Source organism: Pleurodeles waltl, chromosome 2_2 (genome assembly GCF_031143425.1).
Source record: "Pleurodeles waltl isolate 20211129_DDA chromosome 2_2, aPleWal1.hap1.20221129, whole genome shotgun sequence".
NCBI classification, from domain to species: Eukaryota; Metazoa; Chordata; class Amphibia; order Caudata; family Salamandridae; genus Pleurodeles; species Pleurodeles waltl.
In genome coordinates, this window is record NC_090439.1 from 216,645,546 (window position 1) to 216,671,777 (window position 26,232).

General features: G+C 46.3%; 1 protein-coding gene across 12 annotated transcripts in view; it reads left to right on the forward strand.

Annotated features, from left to right (window-relative positions):
* Window positions 1–21,137: 21,137 nt before the first annotated feature.
* CTNND2 (catenin delta 2) overlaps window positions 21,138–26,232 on the forward strand; it is a 3,139,673-nt gene continuing 3,134,578 nt past the window's right edge. For 7 of the 12 annotated variants that reach the window (XM_069219654.1, XM_069219662.1, XM_069219671.1 and 4 more), the window contains exon 1: window positions 21,207–21,781. In XM_069219654.1, coding sequence (XP_069075755.1) covers window positions 21,745–21,781 — 37 coding nt within the window. In that variant the 5' untranslated portion in view covers window positions 21,207–21,744. Of the gene's footprint in view, window positions 21,782–26,232 lie in introns of all 12 variants that reach the window. The other 5 variants (XM_069219651.1, XM_069219660.1, XM_069219653.1 and 2 more) reach the window with 1 other exon arrangement.

Below are 26,232 nucleotides of genomic sequence, written 5' to 3' on the forward strand. Positions count from 1 at the left end.
CTTGCAAGCAGAATCTGAAGAGAACCCATAGGAGAGACCCTAAATATCCCTGAGAGGGGGGTTGGCTACCTATTCAGGTATGGACCTATCAGGAGGGGTCTCTGACATCACCTGCTGGCACTGGCCACTCAGAGCCCTCCAGAGGGCCCCCACACCTTGCAAAGCAAGATGGCTGAAGTCTGGGACACACTGGAGAAGCTCTGGGCACAAACCCCTAGGGTGGTGATGGACAGGGGAGTGGTCACTCCCCTTTCCTTTGTCTAGTTTCACTCTAGAGCAGGGTACAAGGGGTCCCTGAACCGGTGTAGATTGGCTCATGCAAGGAGGGCACCGTCTGTGCCCTTCGAAGAATTTCCAGAGGCTGGGGAGGCTACACCTCCCCAGCCTATAACACCTATTTCCAAAGGGAGAGGGTGTCACACCCTGCTCTCAGAGGAAATGCTTTGTTCTGTCTTCCTGGGACTGAACTGCTCAGACCCCAGGAGGGCAGAACCCTGTCTGTGAGGTGACAGCAGCTGTAGCTGCAGTGCAAGCCTGAGAGAGCTGGTTTGTAGTGGGTACCTTGGGTACTTACACCTTATACCAAGTCCAGTTATCCCTTATTAGTGAAATGTAGTAGTGTTCTAGCAGCTTAGGCTGATAGAGGTTGCTATAGTAGAGCAGCTTAGGCTGAACTAGGAGACATGCAAAGCTCCTTCAATATCACTTATAGTTACCAAGTACTTATACACAAGTAAAGACAATACTCAGTGTTACCAAACATAAAGGTATTTATTTGGGTGACACAGTACCAAAAATATCTTAGAGACAATACTCTTTCTGGAAGTAAGTATTATACACAATATATACACTAGACACCAAAATTAGACAAGTAAATATTCATAGAACAATGCAAACAATAGGAAATGCTATAGAATGCAATGGGAGAAAATAGGTCTAGGGTCAACACAAACCGTATACTAAGAAAGTGGAATGCGAATCACGAATTCCCCCTTAGACAAGTGTAGTGTGTGCAGAATCTCTGGGAGAGTAAGACTACAGTAAAGGTAAGTAAAGTACCCCACCCCAGAGCCCAGAAAAGCAGGAGTAAAGTACTGCAAGTTTCCTTAGGACACACTACACCTCGTGATTGGGATTATGCAGTAACCATCCAAGTCTGCAAATGACAACTGCTGGATTTCTGGACCTGAAGACCTGCAAAAGAAGGGGACCAAGTCCAGAAGTCTAAAGAAGTTCCAGGAAGGACAGGAGCCCCTGCCAACCCAGAAGAGGGTGCAAAAGAAGAGTCCACGGTTAGTCAAAGACTGCAGAAATGCACCCTAGGAAGATGCCAGCGGATTCCTGCATGGTGCAAAGTATGCCCCACGACATAAAGATTGTTGCAGATGTGATTCCGTGTTGGAAGTCGCTGACAAGCCTTGCCTACGGCAAATGTGCATTTTGCATCACAATGGCACTGGATGGACCCAGGAGGGACCTTGTGCCTCAACTCTGTTGTGGTTCTAAAAATTCTGGACCCATGTAATTTACTTTGCCACAGCAGTACGATTTTAGTATCAAAAGACCGATAATGACTAGTACACTAAGCATGAGCATTTTCGCTCAATTCCAGAGGCGTTTTCACCTCGAAATCGCCATTTTCGTCCTGCACTCGTGGCTCCCATTTTATACACGGCAGCCATTTTAAAAGTTGCCCTCACATAGGCTTATAATACAGTCAGATTTGATTCCAAGGACACGTACACCTTGATTGACTTTTCTCTGACCTGGGCAAGCTGGAACCATTGCCTCAGGCCAAACCTGTTTGTTCAGTCCCTCTCCCAGTGGCCGAATCAGATAGCATCAAGGCACACCATGCCATAAAACCCTTATTATCGCTCACACACCCTGCCTAATCTTGCTCACACCTGCACCTGCTCTTTTCTTCTTCTTACTTTACGAGGGGGAGGTGCCCGTTTTTATTGGGGGTCCACACTTATCTGATGTAAAATACTAGGCCTTGCCGGGTAATTTATTATGGGTTGGATGACATGAAATATGAGGTTTCATCATGACACTGTTTTTTCCTTTGTAGTGAAAACATGTGAATGACCAACCAAAATGTCAAGAATGTTTGCCTGAAGCTTAAAAAAACTGTATATAAGGAAACCTGACTTTGCATTGAAACACAGTCTCCTGAGAACATACAAACCGCGCTGTTGTACTTCTAGGACGCTTGTTACTTGGTTGCAGCCAATAAATTCGATCTTTGACTTCACCTAGAAGACTCTGAGTTTCTGTGGTCCGAATCAGGAAAGTACCCGAGGTCTTTGGGTGTATCCTGGCACCGCTGGGTTACCGGATCAATACCGGTTCTGAAAAACCCAGTACCTCACTGTGTGAAGAGGAAGCGGGGTCTCTCAGCACTGTACAGAGCCCCCAGGATGCCAGCCAGCACCCCTGGTTGTCCCAGGACACAGGGACAAAGGAGGTGCAAAACGCGGTTGATGCAGCACAACATAGGAAGGTCCTGAGCCGGCGGAGAACAACTCAGTGAGTTGATCATTGCAGGATGGAGTGCTAGGGACCTGGGCCAGGCTGTGCATGAAGGAATTTTGCAAATAGCGCATAGAGGCCTCAGGAGGTGAAGAAGACGCAGTACACAGGGGTACAGTTGCTGTCTGGGAAGGCAAGGTCTTACCTCCTCCAAATTGCGTCAGCAGGACCTCAGTAAGGCCTATGTCGATGATGTCCACCCTCTGTGTCCTTAGGAGCATGCTCGTTGCTGTAAGAGGAGTCCAAGGGTATCAGTCGTCATCTTGGAAGGTACATGCTGGAGCAGGAGAGTGACTCCGTCACCCCACAGGAGATTTCTTCGGTCCTTCTGGTGCAGGATGAAGACAGGGAGTCCCCAGATCGTGGACACTGTGGAAACTGTTGCAGTTGCTGATTTGGAGCTGAGGTTGCAGGAGAAAAGTATCCCTTGTGGATACTTTGTTGCGGTTACAGTGGTTCCTGGAGCAGACTGTGGTTGATCCAAGGTCAGAGGATGATGAAGTTGTTGCAGAGGATTCCTGAAGGAAACTTGCAAGCAGAATCTGAAGAGAACCCATAGGAGAGACCCTAAATATCCCTGAGATAAGGAAACCTGACTTTGCATTGAAACACAGTCTCCTGAGAACATACAAACCGTGCTGTTGTACTTCTAGGACGCTTGTTACTTGGTTGCAGCCAATAAATTCGATCTTTGACTTCACCTAGAAGACTCTGAGTTTCTGTGGTCTGAATCAGGAAAGTACCCGAGGTCTTAGGGTGTATCCTGGCACCGCTGGGTTACCGGATCAGTACCGGTTCTGAAAAACCCAGTACCTCAGTTGGCGCCCAACGTGGGGCGATACCAGCGGTACCGGTCCAAGCCTGAGGTCCGTGAGGAGCTTTGTGTGAGAATTCTGGAGGAAGCCCGCCACTTCATCGACCCCTGCATGTCGACGTGGTCCGAAAGTCTTTGCTGCGAGGTTCCCCGCTTCTCGACGGCTACGAAGGACTGCTGCCCTGGCTATCGCCCTGATTTGGACCCTTGATGTTTGGTAGAGCGAAACGATAAGACGAGTCTTCTGGTGACGTCATCGATATTTTCAGTTAAGTATAAGTGGAGCGTCTCCCAGTCCTTAGTTGGACACTTGGTTTGGTCCTTAGTTGGACATTTGGTTTGGTATCCCTTCGGGATCACTTTGATTTGGAACTTGCAAGTACCAAGGCCGAAGGACTCGTGTATTCACGAGACTATCGTAAACGATAATCCTTTGAAGTTTGAAGCTAGACTAGTGAGCGAAGATGCCTGGTCTTAGCAGACTTGGAAATTTGTTTTGCTTTGATTGTAAAAGGGACTCCCGGTTGGAGGACTCATGTCCGGTTCCTCCGATTGGAACTCCAACCTATGAACTATATGTGAAGCACGGAGTAGGCCCCATCACATCTAATGAAGTATGGATCCGTTACACCAGAAAAGATGGTGTTTTAAAATGGCCCCAAAATGGTAGCTTTGACACAGAAATTTTAGATAACCTCGAAGTTAGACTTTTTAAGAAGAAAGCCCGGCCGGCAATGTTTGATTCTTTCCGCTTATGGCGTAAGGAAGCCAAGCAAAAGGAAATTAAATTAGCTAAGAAAAATAAGAGAGAAAAAGGTATTTCGATTATGCAAGCTGCTATACAGTTTAAAGATAACGAAGTAGAACAGTTGAATGAGCAGTTGCATAGGCGACATAAAATGACATTAGATAAATGCTATCCAGTTTTGCCGCCTCTTCAGCAAGATGCAGCAAGAGACTCTGAAAAAGATCCCCTAATGTCGCATTTGCTAAGTTCGCCACCACCCTATGCGCAGAATGCCACGGCACCTCCGCAACCTCTGGTTGCACAACCAGTGGTTGCATTGCCTCCTGCTCCTCCACAGTACCCACCAGCTATTTTTCAGTTGGTTCCTATTCCTCCGGTGCAGCCTCCTCAAGGGCCACCGGCTTTGACATATGCTCTGCCTTTACTTCCTACAACTTTGACTACTATAGCGACTACCACTCCTAGTATTGTTTCTGACACTGCTTCTGTCTCTGCCTTGTCTCATTCTGTTTTTCCTCCTGTTCATTTGTCAACCTCTCCCTCTATCCGTCAAAGAATGACAAACACTGTGACTAGTCTTTTATCCCCTCTCTTTGGGTCATTAGCTACGACCCCAGTTTCAGAGCGTAAACAATTGCGTAGCCAATTGCCTGATGGTAGGGAGAAAGAGACACTGAATTATTTGGCGCATAAATGGGTTACTGAACCAGCGAGATATGAACTAGAGTCAGTTATGGATGTCTTCCATCAGTGGGAAGAACCGAAACAGAGATACGTTTTTGAGAAAATGTGTACTTTTCTTTCTGAGGATTTAGAGGAAAATGGTTTGGAGCCCAATCCGCCTAAATTGTGTCGTGTACGGTTCGATTTTGCGACAGGTTTGATTGTGGGTTCAGATGTCGAGAAAGCAGTTGCGATGTTATTGTCGTTTAGGACTGAAGGTGTTTCCAGGTTATTGTTTAAATATGATTCTTCTGCTAAAAAGAAAAGGAAACAGTACCCCATGAGAGAAGTTCCCCCACAATGGAGGGAAGGGGACCCAAATGCTAATCCACCTGTCCTGCCTCATTTCCAGCGTGTATGGGTACACGTTCCATGGAAGCGAGCTGAAGTTTTAGCCCTTAAGCAGACATTGCCTGATCCCCGTAAGAATCCTACAGGGTATTACAAGGAATTGTCACAGACTGCGGGGTCTTGCATTATGAATTTAGCTGACATAGACATGTTGTTTGGGAATGTTGTTCCACAGCCTTTATGGGGAAAGATTCGCCATACAGACCATGCTCAAGAGTTAGGTGACACATGGGCTAACATTGCTGCTGCAGACGCCCGACAAATTGGTGGTGCTAAACCTGAGCCTTTAGTGACAGAGCTTCCTGGTAGGATTATTGATTACATGAAAACTATAATGCCTGCGATGCGTGTAAACTGGGATAAATTGTCTGCATGTAAGCAAAAGAAAGAAGAAACGGTATCAGATTTCTTCACCAGGTTTGAAGAAACGTTTGTGGACCACAGTGGTCAAGATATGAGCACGGAAGGTGGTCAACGTTTGTTCGTCGATAAATTTGTGCATAATCTGCTTCCTGAGTTGTGTAAAAAGTTAAAAGATTCAGAAAGTTCTTGGGCAGTTTCCTCTTCAGCGCAGATATTGGCTACTGCACAATACTACGAAAATAGAGATAAAGATGAGAGAGATAGAGTAGAGAAGAAAACTAAAGAATTGAAAACGAAGGTTCTGTTACAACAAGCGTCACCGCCACGTGGTGGTCAAAATAGTGGTGCACAGAACAACTATCAGAATAACTATCAGCCCCAACCGTTTCAGAGAAACTCGCAAAGAGGTGAGTATGCTCAACCACGTATCCCAGTAGGTCACAATCAGTGTTCATACTGCAAGGAGGAGGGTCATTTCAAGTATAGCTGCCCTGCTTTGCTACAGCGCGCAAATGGTACTTCTGGTTTAAGAGGTCGAGGTGTTCCACAAGCACCTAGAGGAAGAGGACGTGGATATGTTCCCCAGAGCGCGCGCCCATTCCCCCCTCAAAACTCAATGAACAGATTTGATTAGCAGGTTAATGCATCTGGTAGGACGGCTCAGTACTATACTGATGATTACTATACAGAGGATGAGCATTTGGACAGTAATGATTGCTAGGACAGCCATAGACAAAGAGAGGGAGTTGTTTCAGTTCCAGTAGATCAGAGTGGGCCTTATGTTAAGGTGATTGCATCAGATGTGTCAGAACCTTTTCTGTTGGATACTGGTGCTACCAAGAGTTCAATTATGCACTCAAAACTCCCTGGTGCACCTTTGTCTGGCGAAACAAATGTATCAGTAGGGTTTTCCGGCGCCCCAGTTAGAAATCCGATTTCTAACCCTATATCTCTTTCTGTTGGACCTTGTAAATTTGAAACACCCCTTATTTTGACGACAGGTTGTGGCGAGAACTTGTTAGGATTAGATCTGTTAAAGAGATTGTATGCGACATTGTATTGCTCTCCTTCTGGAGTGCAACTCACATTGGGTAAGAAAGTGGTTTCACCAATGTATTTGTCAAAGGACAGATTTCCACCAGAATTTTCGTCTCTTCCTAATACTCTTTGGGCTACTGGACCTAATGATGTAGGTCTTTTGGAAATTCAGCCATATGTGATAACATTAAAAGCCAATGTTAAAATGCCACGTATTCCCCAATACAAGATCTCTAGTGAAGGGGAAAAAGCGTTGTTAGCAATTATTTGTGATCTGATTGAGAAGGATGTAATTGAAGAGACAAGAGGCAACGTTTGCAATAGTCCTGTTTTGCCTGTCTTGAAGCGTACTGACCCTACTCAGCCACCTGTTTATAGGTTTGTAATTGATCTTAGAGAGGTGAACAAAATAGTTGTGCCACAGTTTCCAGTCGTCCCCGATATCACTGCATTGTTGACAATGATTCCAGCTTCAGCCACTTGGTTTTCAGTGATAGACCTGAAAAATGCTTTCTTCAGCATCCCTATTGCCGAAGAGAGCAGGGACATTTTTGGCTTCAATTTGGGAGGACGAAGCTTCAGATTTAAGAGAGCTCCTCAAGGCTATTGTGAAAGTCCATCTATCTATAGTCAGGCTTTGAAAGCACAGCTTGACACTTTTATGTTACCTGATGGCGCCACTCTCATTCAATATGTCGATGATTTGCTAGTTGCTGCAGATACTAAGGAGATCTGCAAAGAAGCAACATTGTCATTATTGCGTCATTTGTCTGATTTACACCACAAAGTGTCCCTTTCAAAGTTACAGTATTGTCAAAAAGAAGTAACCTATTTAGGTCATCTCTTTTCGAAGGAGGGAAGGCAACTGACCCCAGAGAGAATCAGGGCTGTTGCAGCAATGAGTGTGCCAAGAACACAGAGAGAAGTGCGTGCTTTCTTGGGTATTACATCATATTGCAGACAATGGATACCTAATTTTTCGTTAATAGCCAAACCTTTGGTGGCATTAACTTGTAACAATACACCAAATCCCGTCCCATGGTCTGAAGATTGTCAGAAAAGTTTTGTCGAATTACGTGATGCATTATGTTCAGCTCCTGTGTTGGGTACCCCCAACTACAGCAAGCCTTTTACATTGTATGTCCAGGAGAAAGAAGGTTGTGCGTTAGCAGTTTTGACACAACAGTTTGGAGACAGGGAGCGTCCATGCGCCTATTTCTCTTCAACCTTAGACCCAGTAGCTAAGGCACTACCGAGCTGCTTAAGAGCGGCAGCGGCAGCGGCAGCTGCTGTTTCTATCCGACAGTCTGCTGGTTTAGTGATGAACAACACATTAATCGTAATGGTTCCACATGCAGTGGACACGTTGTTAAACAGAACCAAGACACAGCATTTAACTAGTGCTCGATTGTCAGGTTACGAGTTGACATTGTTAGCAAGCCATGTACATATAAAAAGATGCACTACACTTAACCCAGCTACGTTATTGCCAATTGTGACGGAGTTAGATACTTCTGAACAACATGATTGTCTCCATAGAACAGAAGAAGAAACGAAAGGGAGAATAGACCTTCTAGACACTCCCCTTGCAAAGAGTGATGGTACTTTGTGGGTGGATGGTTCATGCTTTAAGCTCCCGAATGGTGACACGACTGCGGCGTATGCTGTGACAACTTTGTGTACGATTGTTGAAGCTGCACGTATCCCACACAATTCAGCCCAAGCAGCTGAGTTAATAGCCCTAACAAGAGCATGTACAGTATCAAAAGGAATGAAAGTGACTATCTATACCGATAGCCAATATGCGTTTGGTGTGGCCCATAGTTTGTGGCGTTTGTGGAAGGAACGTGGGTTCCTGACCTCGCATGGAACTAAAATATAGCATGGTCAGTTGGTAAATGAGCTCCTTGATTCACTTACTTTACCGTTGCAAGTTGCGATTGTGAAGTGTAGCGCACATAAAAAGGTGACTGATGATGTTGGTCGTGGGAATGCATTTGCTGACGAGGTCACAAAAGAGACGGCAAGGAATATGATGAGCCGAATGTATGTTGCGGGCCCTGCAAGATGGATTGGTGATGTTGGAATGTGTGAAGACACGATAGAAAGCGTGAAATCGATTCAAGCTGAAGCCACAGAGAGAGAATTGAGTGTGTGGAGAGAAAGTACGGGTAAATTGGATGCGAATGGTTGTTGGGTCGAGTTGTCAGAACATCAGAGATGGTTGCTACCCGATGTGTATGTGCTTGCAGTGGTTACAATGGCTCATGGAATGGCTCACATCAGTGTGAAAGGGATTTGTAAGTTGTTGGCCCCAGTATGGCAAAATGCAGGAATTCCCAAGTGCGCAGAAAATATGGTTAAAAATTGCATGGTATGTCTGAAACACAACCCTGGTAGAGGAACCCCAACTCCAGCTGGTCATTTTGCACCTCCTACGTATCCGTTTGGGGTTTTGCAGCTAGATTTCATCCACATGGAGAGGTGCAACAACTTAAAATACGTACTCGTTGTTGTTTGTGCCTTTTCAAGATGGGTGGAAGCCTATCCCCTAAAAGACAATACTGCGCTATCCACAGCCAAAGCCCTTGTGAAAGAGTTCTTCCCTAGATTCGGAATGCCGAGAATGATCTGGAGTGACAATGGAAGTGAATTTGTGAGTCAAGTGATGAAGAAAGTATGCGAAGGGCTAGGCATAAAACAAAAGTTTCACGCTGCAAATCACCCTCAATCAGCTGGATTAGTGGAGTGCTATGGCACTCTAAAGCTAAAATTGGCCAAGATACTAGTGAGCTCTGGTCTTAAATGGCCTGACGCTCTACCCTTAGCACTCCTATCAACCAGAATGACTGTGCATTCACGAGTGAAACTTAGTCCTTATGAAATAGTCTTTGGCCGCCCGGCCAATATATGGGGAGTGCCCAGGCCCAAGAAGTTTAGCGAGATAGAGCATCCTGTTTTGCTCGACTATCTGTATGAATTGACGGCTAAATTGCGTGTTTTACATCAACAGGTCCACGACACCCTGCCTCCGGTCTCTGAATCTCCAGGTCATCCCATTGAGCCTGGATCCTGGGTTTTAATAAAGAACTTTCAGCGAACCAAAAACGAGCAGCCCAGGTGGACCGGACCGCACCTCGTTCTTCTCTTCAAAAGATCAGCTGTTCGAGTAGAAGGGAAGAAACACTGGATCCATGGGACCCATTGCAAAAGGGTACCCCTACCTCTGCCATATGACCGGTGGATCCAGGAAGGTGTCGCCGACTCAGAGACTGAAACCGTGCCACGTTTTCTGCCTTTCAGCGATGCACGAATAAAAGGAACACTCACTGAGAAAGAAAGTGATGACATTTTACAATCAGCAGTATCACCGTCAGTTCGATTGGACACTACAGAACCTGAACTCCTTTTTCAGGACCACACGATACCTGGGACTAACCGTTATAATCTACGACCAAGAATAAAGGACAAATAAAACAGTTTACTTTTCTTCCCTTTAGCAAAGTTCTCCAATATGGAAAATTATCTTTGAATTACTTTTTGTTTTTTGTGTTTTTCGAACCTCCATCCGGGTTCAGCTGTAGGATCATGGCTGAAAAGACTTAGGGGGGTAGCCTGTGGACACAAGGTCTACAGGTCTGGTTTGTTCTAGGGCGGCCTGGAACATTCAGAACACTCCTAAGTGAAGTAAACCAACCGCCACGAACGGCAACGGTTAGAGGATGGAATCTTTCCAAAATGGAGAACATGTTGAAAGACTGAGTTTCAAGAAGTGAATATGTGAAACGACAACCAGGAAACGGGTTTTGCTGCTGTGCATTTTTATGTTATTTAGTATACTTATGTTTTTTATAGGATATGTTTTATTCTGTTTTAACGTGATATTGGCACCCACTACCTCGTCTACACCTCCTCCTTCCACTGTTTCCCCACATTCTTTTCAACTCCTCCCTAAACATGAATCTGCTAGGAGACTAGAGTTCATTAATAACTCCTTCATCCAGCTTTTGCACCAACACCAACTAGTGATAAATACAACTAACTGTTGGGTGTGTGGCCTTATGCCTCACACAGCAGATAAAGGTATCCCTTATCTGATCCTGCCTTTCAGCCACAATGGTTCCGTGTGGGCATTCAGAACGATATTCATCTATGCACACTACCCCCTACGTTTTGCGGAAGACAACCCTAAGAAAAATGCTTTAGTTAAAGGTATCATAGACATGATGAAGGACAATATCTTCTACGAGACTATCCCCAGAGATGAGACAATAGCATATATAGGATGGAACATGACCGGATATGAAGCCACAATGAGTGATAAACAGCAAGCTAAGATATCTTCCCTGATTTGGGTTGTACCCCATCAGGGTCACCTGTGTCTGCAAGGTACTGGCAAGAATCCCAGAGCTCAGCTAGGGGAAAGCATCTGCACTGAGACATATGTCTTCGCATCTCAGACCTCCCCCCCGCTCTTGGCAGCTAAGGGTACCTATTTCATCTGCCATGATAGAGCCTTTACATGGTTGCCCCCTGACTTTTCGGGCACATGCTTCGTTTCGTTCCTGTTGCCCCCTACCTACACAGCAGCGGCAGATTACCACAAGACGAGGATAGTTAGAGGCGTCTTCAGTGAAGAAGACACTGCAGGACAAGAATTTGGGGACTTCGTAAAGGGTTTTCTGCCGTTCTGGGGACAAATAAGTAACAGCAGGAGCATAAGGCAATTGATAAGAGTGGTTGAATCCACCGTGGCTGAAACCGCTGGTGCCCTTGGTAACTTGACTGCTGAGATCCAGTCGGATCGTCTTATGACCCTTCAGAACAGGGTCGCATTAGATGTCATACTTGCAGACAGGGGTGGAGTATGTACATTGATCCAATCGAGTTGCTGTGTTTTTGTCCCAGATAACGCTCCAACAGTATACGAGGCCATCTCCAAACTGCATAGAATTTCCGAATCTATTCATTTAGATAGAGGAGATTGGTCATTAATGGGATGGTTCTGGGAACTGATATCAGCATGGGGATGGAAGATTCTGATGGTCCTTGGGATGATCTTGGCCATTCTTTTCCTGTTCTGTCTATGCGTGCAGTGTGCTCCTGCGATATGTGGCCTCTGTGTTACATCATGCATAAGGAAACCTGCACCAAGAGACGAGCTAAATACTAGGATGATGTTACAGCAACATCTCAACGACTTTAGAAACATAGACCTGGACTCAGATTAGCATGAGAATAGGTTTATTGCCTATGTAAGGGCAAAAGGAGGGTTTGTGGTTCTAAAAATTCTGGACCCATGTAATTTACTTTGCCACAGCAGTACGATTTTAGTATCAAAAGACCGATAATGACTAGTACACTAAGCATGAGCATTTTCGCTCAATTCCAGCAGCGTTTTCACCTCGAAATCGCCATTTTCGTCCTGCACTCGTGGCTCCCATTTTATACACGGCAGCCATTTTAAAAGTTGCCCTCACATAGGCTTATAATACAGTCAGATTTGATTCCAAGGACACGTACACCTTGATTGACTTTTCTCTGACCTGGGCAAGCTGGAACCATTGCCTCAGGCCAAACCTGTTTGGTCAGTCCCTCTCCCAGTGGCCGAATCAGATAGCATCAAGGCACACCATGCCATAAAACCCTTATTATCGCTCACACACCCTGCCTAATCTTGCTCACACCTGCACCTGCTCTTTTCTTCTTCTTACTTTACGAGGGGGAGGTGCTCGTTTTTATTGGGGGTCCACACTTATCTGATGTAAAATACTAGGCCTTGCCGGGTAATTTATTATGGGTTGGATGACATGAAATATGAGGTTTCATCATGACACTGTTTTTTCCTTTGTAGTGAAAACATGTGAATGACCAACCAAAATGTCAAGAATGTTTGCCTGAAGCTAAAAAAACTGTATATAAGGAAACCTGACTTTGCATTGAAACACAGTCTCCTGAGAATATACAAACCGTGCTGTTGTACTTCTAGGACGCTTGTTACTTGGTTGCAGCCAATAAATTCGATCTTTGACTTCACCTAGAAGACTCTGAGTTTCTGTGGTCTGAATCAGGAAAGTACCCGAGGTCTTTGGGTGTATCCTGTCACCGCTGGGTTACCGGATCAGTACCGGTTCTGAAAAACCCAGTACCTCACTGTGTGAAGAGGAAGCGGGGTCTCTCAGCACTTTACAGAGCCCTCAGGATGCCAGCCAGCACCCCTGGTTGTCCCAGGACACAGGGACAAAGGAGGTGCAAAACGCGGTTGATGCAGCACAACATAGGAAGGTCCTGAGCCGGCGGAGAACAACTCAGTGAGTTGATCATTGCAGGATGGAGTGCTAGGGACCTGGGCCAGGCTGTGCATGAAGGAATTTTGCAAATAGCGCATAGAGGCCTCAGGAGGTGAAGAAGACGCAGTACACAGGGGTACAGTTGCTGTCTGGGAAGGCAAGGTCTTACCTCCTCAAAATTGCGTCAGCAGGACCTCAGTAAGGCCTATGTCGATGATGTCCACCCTCTGTGTCCTTAGGAGCATGCTCGTTGCTGTAAGAGGAGTCCAAGGGTATCAGTCGTCATCTTGGAAGGTACATGCTGGAGCAGGAGAGTGACTCCGTCACCCCACAGGAGATTTCTTCGGTCCTTCTGGTGCAGGATGAAGACAGGGAGTCCCCAGATCGTGGACACTGTGGAAACTGTTGCAGTTGCTGATTTGGAGCTGAGGTTGCAGAAGAAAAGTATCCCTTGTGGATACTTTGTTGCGGTTACAGTGGTTCCTGGAGCAGACTGTGGTTGATCCAAGGTCAGAGGATGATGAAGTTGTTGCAGAGGATTCCTGAAGGAAACTTGCAAGCAGAATCTGAAGAGAACCCATAGGAGAGACCCTAAATATCCCTGAGAGGGGGATTGGCTACCTATTCAGGTATGGACCTATCAGGAGGGGTCTCTGACGTCACCTGCTGGCACTGGCCACTCAGAGCCCTCCAGAGGGCCCCCACACCTTGCAAAGCAAGATGGCTGAAGTCTGGGACACACTGGAGAAGCTCTGGGCACCACCCCTAGGGTGGTGATGGACAGGGGAGTGGTCACTCCCCTTTCCTTTGTCCAATTTCACTCTAGAGCAGGGTACAATGGGTCCCTGAACCGGTGTAGATTGGCTCATGCAAGGAGGGCACCGTCTGTGCCCTTCGAAGAATTTCCAGAGGCTGGGGAGGCTACACCTCCCCAGCCTATAACACCTATTTCCAAAGGGAGAGGGTGTCACACCCTGCTCTCAGAGGAAATGCTTTGTTCTGTCTTCCTGGGACCGAACTGCTCAGACCCCAGAAGGGCAGAACCCTGTCTGTGAGGTGGCAGCAGCTGTAGCTGCAGTGCAAGCCTGAGAGAGCTGGTTTGTAGTGGGTACCTTGGGTACTTACACCTTATACCAGGTCCAGTTATCCCTTATTAGTGAAATGTAGTAGTGTTCTAGCAGCTTAGGCTGATAGAGGTTGCTATAGTAGAGCAGCTTAGGCTGAACTAGGAGACATGCAAAGCTCCTTCAATATCACTTATAGTTACCAAGTACTTATACACAAGTAAAGACAATACTCAGTGTTACCAAACATAAAGGTATTTATTTGGGTGACACAGTACTAAAAATATCTTAGAGACAATACTCTTTCTGGAAGTAAGTATTATACACAATATATACACTAGACACCAAAATTAGACAAGTAAATAGTCATAGAACAATGCAAACAATAGGAAATGCTATAGAATGCAATGGGAGAAAATAGGTCTAGGGTCAACACAAACCGTATACTAAGAAAGTGGAATGCGAGTCACGAATTCCCCCTTAGAGAAGTGTAGTGTGTGCAGAATCTCTGGGAGAGTAAGACTACAGTAAAGGTAAGTAAAGTACCCCACCCCAGTGCCCAGAAAAGCAGGAGTAAAGTACTGCAAGTTTCCTTAGGACACACTACACCTCGTGATTGGGATTATGCAGTAACCATCCAAGTCTGCAAATGACAACTGCTGGATTTCTGGACCTGAAGACCTGCAAAAGAAGGAGACCAAGTCCAGAAATCTAAAGAAGTTCCAGGAAGGACAGGAGCCCCTGCCAACCCAGAAGAGGGTGCAAAAGAAGAGTCCACGATTAGTCAAAGACTGCAGAAATGCACCCTAGGAAAATGCCAGCGGATTCCTGCATGATGCAAAGTATGCCCCACGACATAAAGATTTTTGCAGATGTGATTCCGTGTTGGAAGTTGCTGACAAGCCTTGGCTGCGGCAAAAGGGAATTTTGCATCACAATGGCACTGGATGGACCCAGGAGGGACCTGGGGGCCTCAACTCTGTGTGAAGAGGAAGCGGGGTCTCTCAGCACTTTAGAGAGCTCTCAGGATGCCAGCCAGCACCCCTGGGAGTCCCATGACACAGGGACAAAGGAGGTGCAAAATGCGGTTGATGCAGCACAACAAAGGAAGGTCCCGAGCCGGCGGAGAACAACTCAGTGAGTTGATCGTTGCAGGATGGAGTGCTGGGGACCTGGGCCAGGCTGTGCATGAAGGAATTTTGCAAATAGTGCATAGAGGCCTCAGGAGGTGAAGAAGACGCAGTACACAGGGGTATGGTCGCTGTCTGGGAAGGCAAGGTCTTACCTCCTCCAAATTGCGTCAGCAGGACCTCAGTAAGGCCTATGTCGATGATGTCCACCCTCTGTGTCCCTAGGAGCATGCTCGTCACTGTGAGAGGAGTCCAAGGGTATCAGTCGTCATCTTGGAAGGTGCATGCTGGAGCAGGAGAGTGACTCTGTTGCAGTTGCTGATTTGGAGCTGAGGTTGCGGAAGAAAAGTATCCCTTGTGGATACTTTGTTGCGGTTACAGCGGTTCCTGGAGCAGGCTGTGGTTGATCCAAGGTCAGAGGATGATGAAGTTGTTGCAGAGGATTCCTGAAGGAAACTTGCAAGCAGAATCTGAAGAGAACCCATAGGATAGACCCTAAATATCCCTGAGAGGGGGATTGGCTATCTTATCAGGTATGGACCTATCAGGAGGGATCTCTGATGTCACCTGCTGGCACTGGCCACTCAGAGCCCTCCAGAGGGCCCCCACACCTTGCAAAGCAAGATGGCTGAAGTCTGGGTCGCACTGGAGAATCTCTGAGCACCACCCCTAGGGTGGTGATGGACAGGGGAGTGGTCACTCCCCTTTCCTTTGTCCAGTTTCACGCTAGAGCAGGGTACAAGGGGTCCCTGAACCGGTGTAGACTGGCTCATGCAAGGAGGGCACCGTCTGTGCCCTTCAAAGAATTTCCAGAGGCACCTATTTCCAAAGGGAGAGGGTGTCACACCCTGTTCTAGGAGGAAATGCTTTGTTCTGTCTTCCTGGGACTGAACTGCTCAGACCCCAGGAGGGCAGAACCCTGTCTTGAGGTGGCAGCAGCTGTAGCTGCAGTGCAAGCCTGAGAGAGCTGGTTTGGCAGTACTGGGGGTCCATGGTGGAGCCCCCAGGATGCATTGAAATGGCTTCCCAATACCTGATTTGGAATGGGGGGACAGGTCCATGATCTTAGACAGGTTATATGGCCATATTCGGAGTTACCATTGTGAAGCTACATATAGGTATTGACCTATATGTAGTGCACGCGTGTAATGGTGTCCCTGCACTCACAAAGTCCTGGGAAATGCCCCTGAACTATGTGGGGGCACCTTTGCTAGTGCAAGGGTGCCCTCACACTTAATAACTTTGCACCTAACCTTCAGCAAGTGAAGGTTAGACATATAGGGGACTTATAAGTTACTTAAGTGCAGTGAAAATGGCTGTGAAATAACATGTGCGTTATTTCACACAGGCTCCAATAGCAGGCCTGTGCAAGGGTTTGTCTGAACTCCTTATGGGTGGCAAAAGAAATTCTGCAGCCCATATGGATCTCCTGGAACCCCATGCCCTGGGTACCTAGGTACCATATACTAGGGGGTTATAAGGGGGGTCCGGTGTGCCAATTGAAATTGGCAAATGAAGTCACTACCCTACAGTGACAAATTTAAAAGGAGAGAGAGCATAAGCACTGAGGTTCTGGTTAGCAGAGCCTTAGTGACACAGTCATGCACTACTGACAACACACACATTAGGCCACAAACTATGAGCACTGGGGTCCTGGCTAGCAGAATCCCAGTGAGACAGGCAAAACACACTGACATATAGGTTTTTATCTATGAGGACTGGTGTCCTGGCTACCAGAATCCCAGTGAGACAGTAAAAACACACTGATACACACTCACAAACAGGCCAGAAGTGGGGGTAACGCTGCTAGAAAGAGGCTACTTTCTCACACTCACTACAGAGTCAGAGGCACAATTCACTCAAGACACATCGACATCCCATGAAGCAAGGGAAAACTATAGTCTCCTGGGCCAAAGTAGTAGAACCAATGTGACAAGCATACTCTTTTTCAGAATGTTTACCATGAGGTGGTGTGACAGGGACTGGAGAGAAGGCAAACATCATCCCTGAGGGCACCAAGGACTCAGTAGTGTGTGTCACCCATTACCCCCATTTGAGGAAAGTGGGAAAGAACCACTTGAGCAAGGTGGAGCACTGCTCCACAAACATCCACAATGCTGAAACAACTGCAGATCTTCTGACAGGCCAGAGGAGAACATACCTTCTCCTGGAAGGAAGGGAACACCTTTCTTGGCATCTTTGACCTAGGCTTAGTCATGTATCTAATGTGAACAGCCTTGAGGGCAAAGAGACAGTCTTTGCTCAAGTGGAATATGGAAGGTCAGGTGGTTCAGAGACAAGGGGGTAATTCCAAACTGCAGATTCAGGCAGGCTTTAGACAATGTATTTTCATTCTGGACTACCATTGTTTGTCCCATGATTTCTGGGACAGAAACCAGAAGAGTCCACTGGACTGTCACCAGTCCTGCCAATTGGAAAAAGGTCCAGTCTCTGAATAGATAAAGTACCCTGGGTCAATGCTGAATCCATAGATCACAACTGGATTGGTAAGATTGAGGAAAACTGCCTTTGGCAGGTTGCTTGTGAACAATCATCACTAAAGCCACCAGCAGATATATTCCATTTTTGGAAGGAATGTTTTGAAGTTCTTTGACACCAGGTCCCATTACTGGAAGATATTCCACACTAATAACACACCAGAAACAAATTTGCTACCTGAAAAAGAGACAAAAAAGTGGCCTTCAAAAATCCACAGAAATGTTTTGAAATGGCTGATTAAGAAATCACATTTGGCCACTTATAATCATCATGTTCCTCTGCACGTTTGGGCAATCCCTCGCAGTGCATGTTCCTGCCACAAAAGAATAGAAAACTTGGCATTAAGCTTGGCCACCTGGGTTGGTGCTAGAAATTAAAATCTTAGGCCGGTTCAAGATCAAGCTCAAATATACTCCATACATACTCCATATCCCGGCTCAAATGAGGGTGAGTCTTAGGTAAATTCATGAGGGATCCTTGCACAGAGCTTGATTCAGCAAAATGCCAGGGGAAGAAAAAGTGACACCACTCTTTTTAACCCCTCCCTTCATGATTTCACATGAAAATACCCTGGTTAGATCCCAGGAAGTGGTGTAAAGTTGATATTACAGAAACTGGGAAGACTGAAAGAAAATCCACAGACAACAAAAGCAATATTCAATCAATTAATCAGGGATTTGTAAAGCGTGGCTACTCACACGTGAGGGTCTCAATGCACTGGGGGAGGTCGAGGGGTGCTGAGGGTCAGTCGAAGAGCCAGGTCTTGAGGTCCTTCCTGAACTGTGACAGGTTCGGGGACTGCCTGAGGTGGATGGGGAGGGTGTTTCAGGTCTTGGCAGCGATGTGGGAGAAGGATCTTCCTCCGACTATGGTCTTCTGGATGCGGGGGATGTTGGTGAGGGCCTGGTCAGTGGAGCGGAGTTGTCTGGCGAGAGTGTAGAAGGAGAGTCTGTGGTTGAGGTAGGCTGGTCCAGCATCATGTAGGGCCTTGTAGGCATGGATCAGGAGCTTGAAGGTAATTCTCTTGTCAATAGGCAGCCAGTATAGGTCCCTCAGAAGGGCAGAGGTGTGACTTTGTAGTGGGGCGTTCTTGATGAGATGGGCAGATGCGTTCTGGATGCGTTGTAGTCTTTTCCGGGTCTTGGAGGTGGTTCCGGTGTAGAGTGCACTGCCGTAGTCAAGGCAGCTGCTGATGAGGGCCTAGGTGACTGTCCTTCTGGTTTCGGTAGGAATCCACTTGTAGATTTTTCGAAGCATGCGCCGGGTGTTAGAAACAGCCCGATGAGACGGCGCTCACCTGTCAGTCCATTGAGATCGATGAGTCTAAGATGACGCCGAGGTTGCTGGGGTGGTCAGTTGGGGCGTTTCCAAGGGTGGTGGGCCACCAGGAATCATTTCAGGCGGAGGGGGGGGAGCCGAGGATGAGGACTTCTGTTTTGTCCGAGTTCAGTTTGAGGCAACTGACTTTCATCCAGGCGGCGACTGCTTTCATTCCTTCGTGGAAATTGTTCTTGGCAGTGGTTGGGTTGTTGGTGAGGGAGACTCTCAGTTGGGTGTCGTCGGCATAGGAGACTATGTTGAGTGAATATTAACAAAATATAGTAAATGGTACTGCAGCAGATAAAACTCTGTTTAAGTTACATCCCATATATTAAGTAGGTTATAGCCATGGTTTGGCAGAAGTACAAAAAATTAGACCAAATGCAAGACAATTATAGACTGGCAGTACATCCATCACATTTCCAAGTACAGCCACAAATGACCTAGCAAGACCATCATTTACTTAGGTGCAATCATCAAAGTGTCAAATGCACAATGATAGCATAATCAGAGCATGTTTGCATACTCTCCTGCCTCTCAAAACAAGTTGGCACAGATGCTCAGCCCACACTGCGTGCTAAAGTGAGTTCTGCCACTAACAAATGAGCGTGTGCTCAGCAAACCTGTCTTTTCTAGCGACGTCATGCTTAGTTTGATTATTGATTTTTGTAGCCCAGACATACAGAGAGTCTGATAATTATAACTATTTGATTTTACATACACTAACTATATTTGGCATGTATAATTCACACTTCACAATCCAAATTGCCTCATGTGGATTTATTAATTACAGGGGCATAAGGAGAGAGCTGCTGAGCCTTCTCTCTGGGATTTGCACTAGTGACTGTCTGCCTTTTGCACGGATTTCTGCAAAGGGGAGGAAAATAAAAGCCAATCTTTATGAAAAGACAGACACATGGGTATAAGAGCATAATTCCACCAATTAAATAAGGACAACCATCATAAGTATTTTAAAGGATAGCTCTCCAAACTGTATGCTTTATGACCACAAACGAGAAGAGATCAATGGGTTTAGAGGCCAACTATAGTCCTGAAGATATCCTGTACACTCCACCACAGAGAGGTGCCTTGACAGTTGCCTGCAGAACACATTAACAAAGAAAGAATTCATCCTGGCACCCTATACAATTAAAGGACTATGAATGCACTATGTAATATGGCCCCATACTTCTCTCCCGAAGGAGTGATTGACTTTATGCATGATATTGGGCTCTTGAAAAAGAAAAGGGGTCTAAATTGGTGGTCCTCAAATTACATCAAAGCAATCACAAAAAGCGAGCCTGCTACCTATTTCCTGTAACCACCATTGTCCAGATGACTCCTAATTAATTTTTACAATTGTATCAAAATATCACAACAAATAATGTGCATGTGCACATCTGCAACAGGAATAGGCATGTCAAATTAGGGACCACTAGGTCCTAAAGAAAGCCTATTGACCCATAGAGGCAATGCGGAATTTAGCTGAAACATGTAGACCATAGATGAGGATAATCATAATAGTATTGCCTACATCAATTCTTGTTTTTAACCTTGCCCAGGATTTCCATGATTAAATGTTTCCTATATGGAATAGGGAAACCCTACGGCAATTTTAACTTCTAAGATCCTTAATTATCAAGAACCCACTGCGCAATAAATCAGGCATTGCAGCACACGCAAATGTATTAGGCATCTCGGCTGGGAACCCGATGATGAAGCATGCCATTAACTGATATTAGTGACTGAGGGTTATTCTAAAAACTAAATTGGGGTTCCCTAGTCATGGATCAAGTGTGGCTGCAGGATATAGTTAGCAGGCTTGCTCTTTATGATTGTTTTGATGTTTTTGGGAGGTGGTATGAGCCCTCCTTCCTCTCATCCTCTTTTTGTTGAAATTTGGTCCTCAAATTACAACATTCATGATCTGACATACATATAAAAAAACAGTCTTTTCACAAACACTTGTTGATGGACTAGTTTTATAAGGTCTCTATGCTGCATGCACTAGCAATTCTCTTTGTAAACAAATGTGCTTTTATATCAAAAAGTATGTTCATAGTTATGATCAGTTGTTGATATTGTTTCACGTTAAATGTTGAGGTATTTCTAAATAAATACCGTCGGGTGTAAGAAGAATGTCCATACGTTTTATAACTAAGTATTGAATATAAAATGGATTGGAGTACTCCTATTCTGTTTCTTGATATTTCCCCCGTCATCTACACACGGTTCTTGAAAATTCGTGTTTTGTAAAATTGTAACGATAACCACATCACACGTTCTCTGGTAAGCAAGGATACAGCACAGCACCGAGTGCCGTCTTGCGTCACATAAGTCGGATGGAGGTGGCATCCAAGCGTGCGATTCAGCCCGTTATTTGTACTAGGTGCTTTGGCGTCCCCAAGTCTTGCAGTCCCTGCGCGGTGACGGTCTCCGTTTCGCTCGCTCTCTGCTCCCAGCGTCTTCAGCCATCTTAGTACAACTGCCTCTTGCCCCTTCTGCTACCCTGGGCTGTACGTAGACTGACAAGGGCTGAGACCTCGCGCAGCACGGACCCTGGCGCAGGTGGCACCTCCCAAATGTTCCTCACGAGAAGCAGGGAGTAGGAAGGAGACGCGCATCCGCGCGAGGGCTGTGAGTGCGCGCGCGCGGCCGGTGAGCGGGGAAACGGCAGCAGCATCAGCTACCTTGGGCTGGCGGAAGGAGAAGGAGGCGCCGCCCGAGAACGGTACCTGGGGCACCGACATTTCACCAGGGACAGCAGCTAGCACGGAACTGGGACTATGCCGCTGCATCGCAGGCTCGGGATCTGTTAGTGGATCACACTCACCGAGGAGGGGTCTCTGCGTATCTGGGAGGATTTCGCATGCTGGCCCGGGAGCCCAGGGGCTCGGCGCGCTCTGGTAAGTGCACAATGAGATAAGGCAGAGATCACCATATTGTGTGGGTGGCAGGCTGTCGCATATGCCAAGGGCGGCCTGGGTGGCAGAATATTGTAAATTGACGAATGGAGGCCGTTCTGTCCATCGCCAGCTCATGTACAGTGAGCTCACCCCGAGGATGGCCCTGACGCGCGACTCTATTGCAAGCAATTGGAAACTGTGGTTCGTGTCTCCGCTGCGTGCCAATTTCTATCTCATCGTCGTGGGAGCTGACATCCAGAATGTTTACACACTGGACGGGCCTGGAGGCTGGTGATGATTACTTGAAAGCTCTGCCGGCGGCTGTCTCTGCCAACTAGGTCCACCTAAACAGTTCACCCAGGAGATGGCAGGTTATGGCAGCTAATCCCTCATACTGGGAGCCGCACTATCCTTTCTACATACAGTTCCTACCGAGTCTCAGGCGATGTCCTTTTTCCCAGGGAGCACTTACGCGCAGGATCCCCAGTCCTCCCCCATCTTGAGGCACTACACGCCCTCCGTGCAATATTTGGCTAATCCATAATTAATGTCGGGGGAGGGAAGCCGCTCTGGGCTGCGCGCTTTCTTTTTCCTTCCTGTGTGTAGTCTGTGGGCAATGCCTTTCCATCGATTGCTCCACTGGATCAAATTCAGTGGCATGGGAGGGCTTTGGGCATACTCTGCGTCGTAGCTCTTTGCAGCTCTTAAAGCTAATGCCAGGTGTTTCCTTGTGGCTTCAGGAAGGGGCGGCAGACAAGGTCCACGGGACATCGGTCGTAATGGATGGACAGACTGTGCCATTTCAAGATCATGTGCTTCCAGTGTCTGTATGTCTGCACAAGGTCCACATGTGTACCTTCGCTGTTTGCATACAATACCTACGTGTGTTCCGAATCTGCGTACAACAAATGTGCATACACAGTAGCGGACACTGTCCTCCAACACGCGCGTTTCTGTAAACATGCATGTAAAACACCTGCGTGTATTTATTTGCACATCAACTTTCTCTGTGTGTAAGGTCTGTTTGTACGATAAACATTTTCTCTGGCCATAATTTGTATGCCCGCATGGTGCATGTCTGTGCTATATCTCCGGCCTGCTTGCTCAGCCCCACAAAGCCAGAACTGAGTGTGGTCGATTGGGCACTTATCCGAGAGCCCCCTTGTTCAGAAGTGTGGTTGGTTTGAGCACGACGGCGTGGCACGGAGAGAAGTGCACAACTTGGCCGTCCCTCTCCCAGAGTCTTATTGATTCCATGCTGCTGGTCTCTTCAGCCAGCACCGGAAGGACGCCTGCAACCGGTAACTCATTTCAGAGCACAGTGCCCTGAATTATTGATTACCCAGACCTCTCACAGAGGAAGTGAGCCCGAAGTGAGGTCTACCTTCGCCCTGCATTTTCTGTGATCCACTCAGGGATCCATTTACTGTCTCCTTGGCCCCTTGCGATGGGGGTAGGGTGGGGAGGGGGGCAATGAGGCTCAATCGATGTGTTTAATTGTTCAAAAGTTTACTGCATTCCGCTATTACAGAGCGCGAAGAGGGCACCTTAAGACAATGGTGTAGTGTGCACTTCTATAACTGGTTCATGTGTTTAAATGATAGTACCGCAAACCTAAGCCAATCTTAACACTGTTACGTTTAACACTTGCGCCCGGTCCCACTGAGCAACTTCTGAAGAGCCGGCATCGATTTGTTTCCAGCTCCGTCTTGGCCCAACCCCTGAGTGTCACACACGGCACATGATAAGTACTCGCGCTGCCATTAGAGGCCGGCCTGTCTACAGCGGCCGGCCATGGACTGTTGTGGGAGCAGATGATTTCAAGATTGCTTTTTGACGGGGCCGAGCATGTGTGTTTGACACAGGATAGCTAGATAGCTCACTCAGAAGCGCCAACTCAACAGCAGGTGGAGACGCACCAGCCCGGTTCCTGGTGGCGAAGTCTTCGCCTGACTTAGGTTGCTGCAGGATGCCGCGTTGCCTTAGATGCAGGCGTCCTCCCTCCCGTGTGATGCTCTTTTAGTGCTAAGAAGAGAAGCGGTGCTGCCCGTGGTGACACCGTAAACCGTGGAGCGTAAAAGCCTGCAGATGCTGCTGCGAGCATCCTTCATTGGAGGGAGGGAGGGGGGCGGACGGATGGAGGCCATTTTCCACGGGCTCTGTAGCACACAGCAGGCAGACACACTCTCCATCGGCTCTTGTTTGAATGCTCTTCGATTACTCCTGATGTGGCTGCTTCGTCAACTGCGGCCCCTGAAAAAATCTGCCTTTTTTGTCTCTCACTGTAGAACAGTAAAAAAAATTCCGACGCCTAATTTGCTGCATTACGATGTTGTCCATGGAAACCGTCTACTTGCCCTTGGTGTACACCCATTGTTGAGCTACAATGCAAAATAAGATGCTAACATTTTTATTCGGTAGGAAATATTCTGAAAAGACTTCTCATTATTTCTTAAAGTATTACATTTCTCTGATAGTTAAAAGTACACCTCAAGAATGTGATAAATTATTTTCGATACAAAACAGTGACCCGTTGACATTGAGTTTTGCAGCTGCCGCTTAAGTTTTCGTGAGATCGGCAGTAGATAAATGCGATCTTATGTATTTCGTTAAGTGCTGCCACTGCGCACTAACAATATGAACTAAGAATCCCCGTAGCTAAAGTGTGTAGGGGGTTTAACTGTGGAAAATACCTTTGTAGTCAGTCTTCACTAGTAGGAAATGGGCTAGGGTGATGGGAGGGAATAAATGACGCACATATGCTCGTTCACACTGAATTTAATATATGTCCTTATCCACCCCTCGCCATGTGTTTGCCAAACCTGTATGTCATTTACAAAAGATTGTGAAGCCAGACCCAGAACATAATCTAAACTGCTTGTACAACATAACTGAAGGCATACAACATGACCTTGCCATTAGTGTATGTGAACTTACATGCAGTAAGAGACGGCCTCTTGACTGCTGGAGAGAAGGCTTGTGAGAATTCACTAGCACAGCACAACATGGACAAGTTGAGCAGTTGTATGTAAGAGGGTAGCTAAAAGCAGAGTGTGCCATCTTAAAACAGCTACAAATACTAATTTAGAATTAGAAACTCACCTGTTTCAGCTTTTTACTCTACATTTACGACCGTAATAGCCTTTTCAAAATCTGTGGAGATGCCAAGGATGCGTCATTTTATCTGTGTTCGTGTGTTTGGGGAGGCTTGCTCATGTGGCATCGCCGTAACGCGAGCCTTCCCTAGACCCACAGTCCTGGTACCGGTATTTTCACTCCTCGGCTGTTGCTAGTAGACTCCCCGTCGGAAGGTGTGGCACAGACTAAACAGATACACCAGCACTCTGTCCAGTGCTGGAATTTGAAACCATAGACTCCAGGAATGCATAAATTAGGGGTCAAGTTGTGTAAGAGGAAAGAGGTGGAGTCATGAGTGGCGGAGTCATGAAACAGAGTCTGACATTCAATGTATGAACCTATTTAAAAAAAATCTGCTGTAAAGATATTGGCAACAATGACACGTGACAGTAAATCTGTTCTAGTTTCCTTAACTGGTTAAAAAGACACTGCATTTAAATATCTTTCTTGGTTAAGACCCTTGTTGCACAGTGCGTGAAATGGAACTATAGTATCACAGGTACTCCTTGCCCCAGAGAACCTGTTTGCTGCTGAGAAGGCCTATTTCTCTTCTCATTAAAAACATTTGAGCATTGCTAAGAAGTCCCAGTACTAGCTCTTCCAAATAAAAGAAGTGCGGGTACTGGTAGTGCATACCCATTGAAAGCACTGCTGCAGCAGAAATCTCTGTGGCCCAGCAATTTTAAGAGCATTAAAATAATAGTAAGATAACTCTGGTAGTTAAAGTAGTTCCAGGAGAGTTCTGTGTTTTGTCCAGTCACTTTTGACACATAAAGTAGCAAAGAGAGTTAATGTGCCTGCTGCAAAGCATATTGTGTTACATGAAGTTCACCGATTTCCGTTTTGTGTAGACAGGTAAGTGGGGTACTGCTTTTGACATGGAGATCTTTTTGTTACTTCTGTTGCATAAGTTCAAATTTTAAAGTAGTACAGTGATGTACGAGCCTGCACCAAGAACTGTCCGCAAACTGCAAGTCATGGGTTTAGATCCTTATAGTTTTTTCTCAATCTGTTGTTATTCTAAGTTTTCAAAGAAGGGTTCGTTGGGGTAGTAAAAATGTCTTGTTAGTACAAACCCAATCATTACATTTTAAATCCTGATTTTGTGTTTCTCTTGACTATGCACTCTAAACATACAATGTCTTTCTATTGACGATATGTGACCTTCACTGTTTTTTGTAACATTTTCTGTACATTGATTTACAAACCTCTATGATTTATTGTCTCTTTGTGGGTGATGTAAAGCGCTCTGACACCCTACACTAAAATGAGTAGTGCTATAAAATAATTCAATGAAAATAAATTAGTAAGTG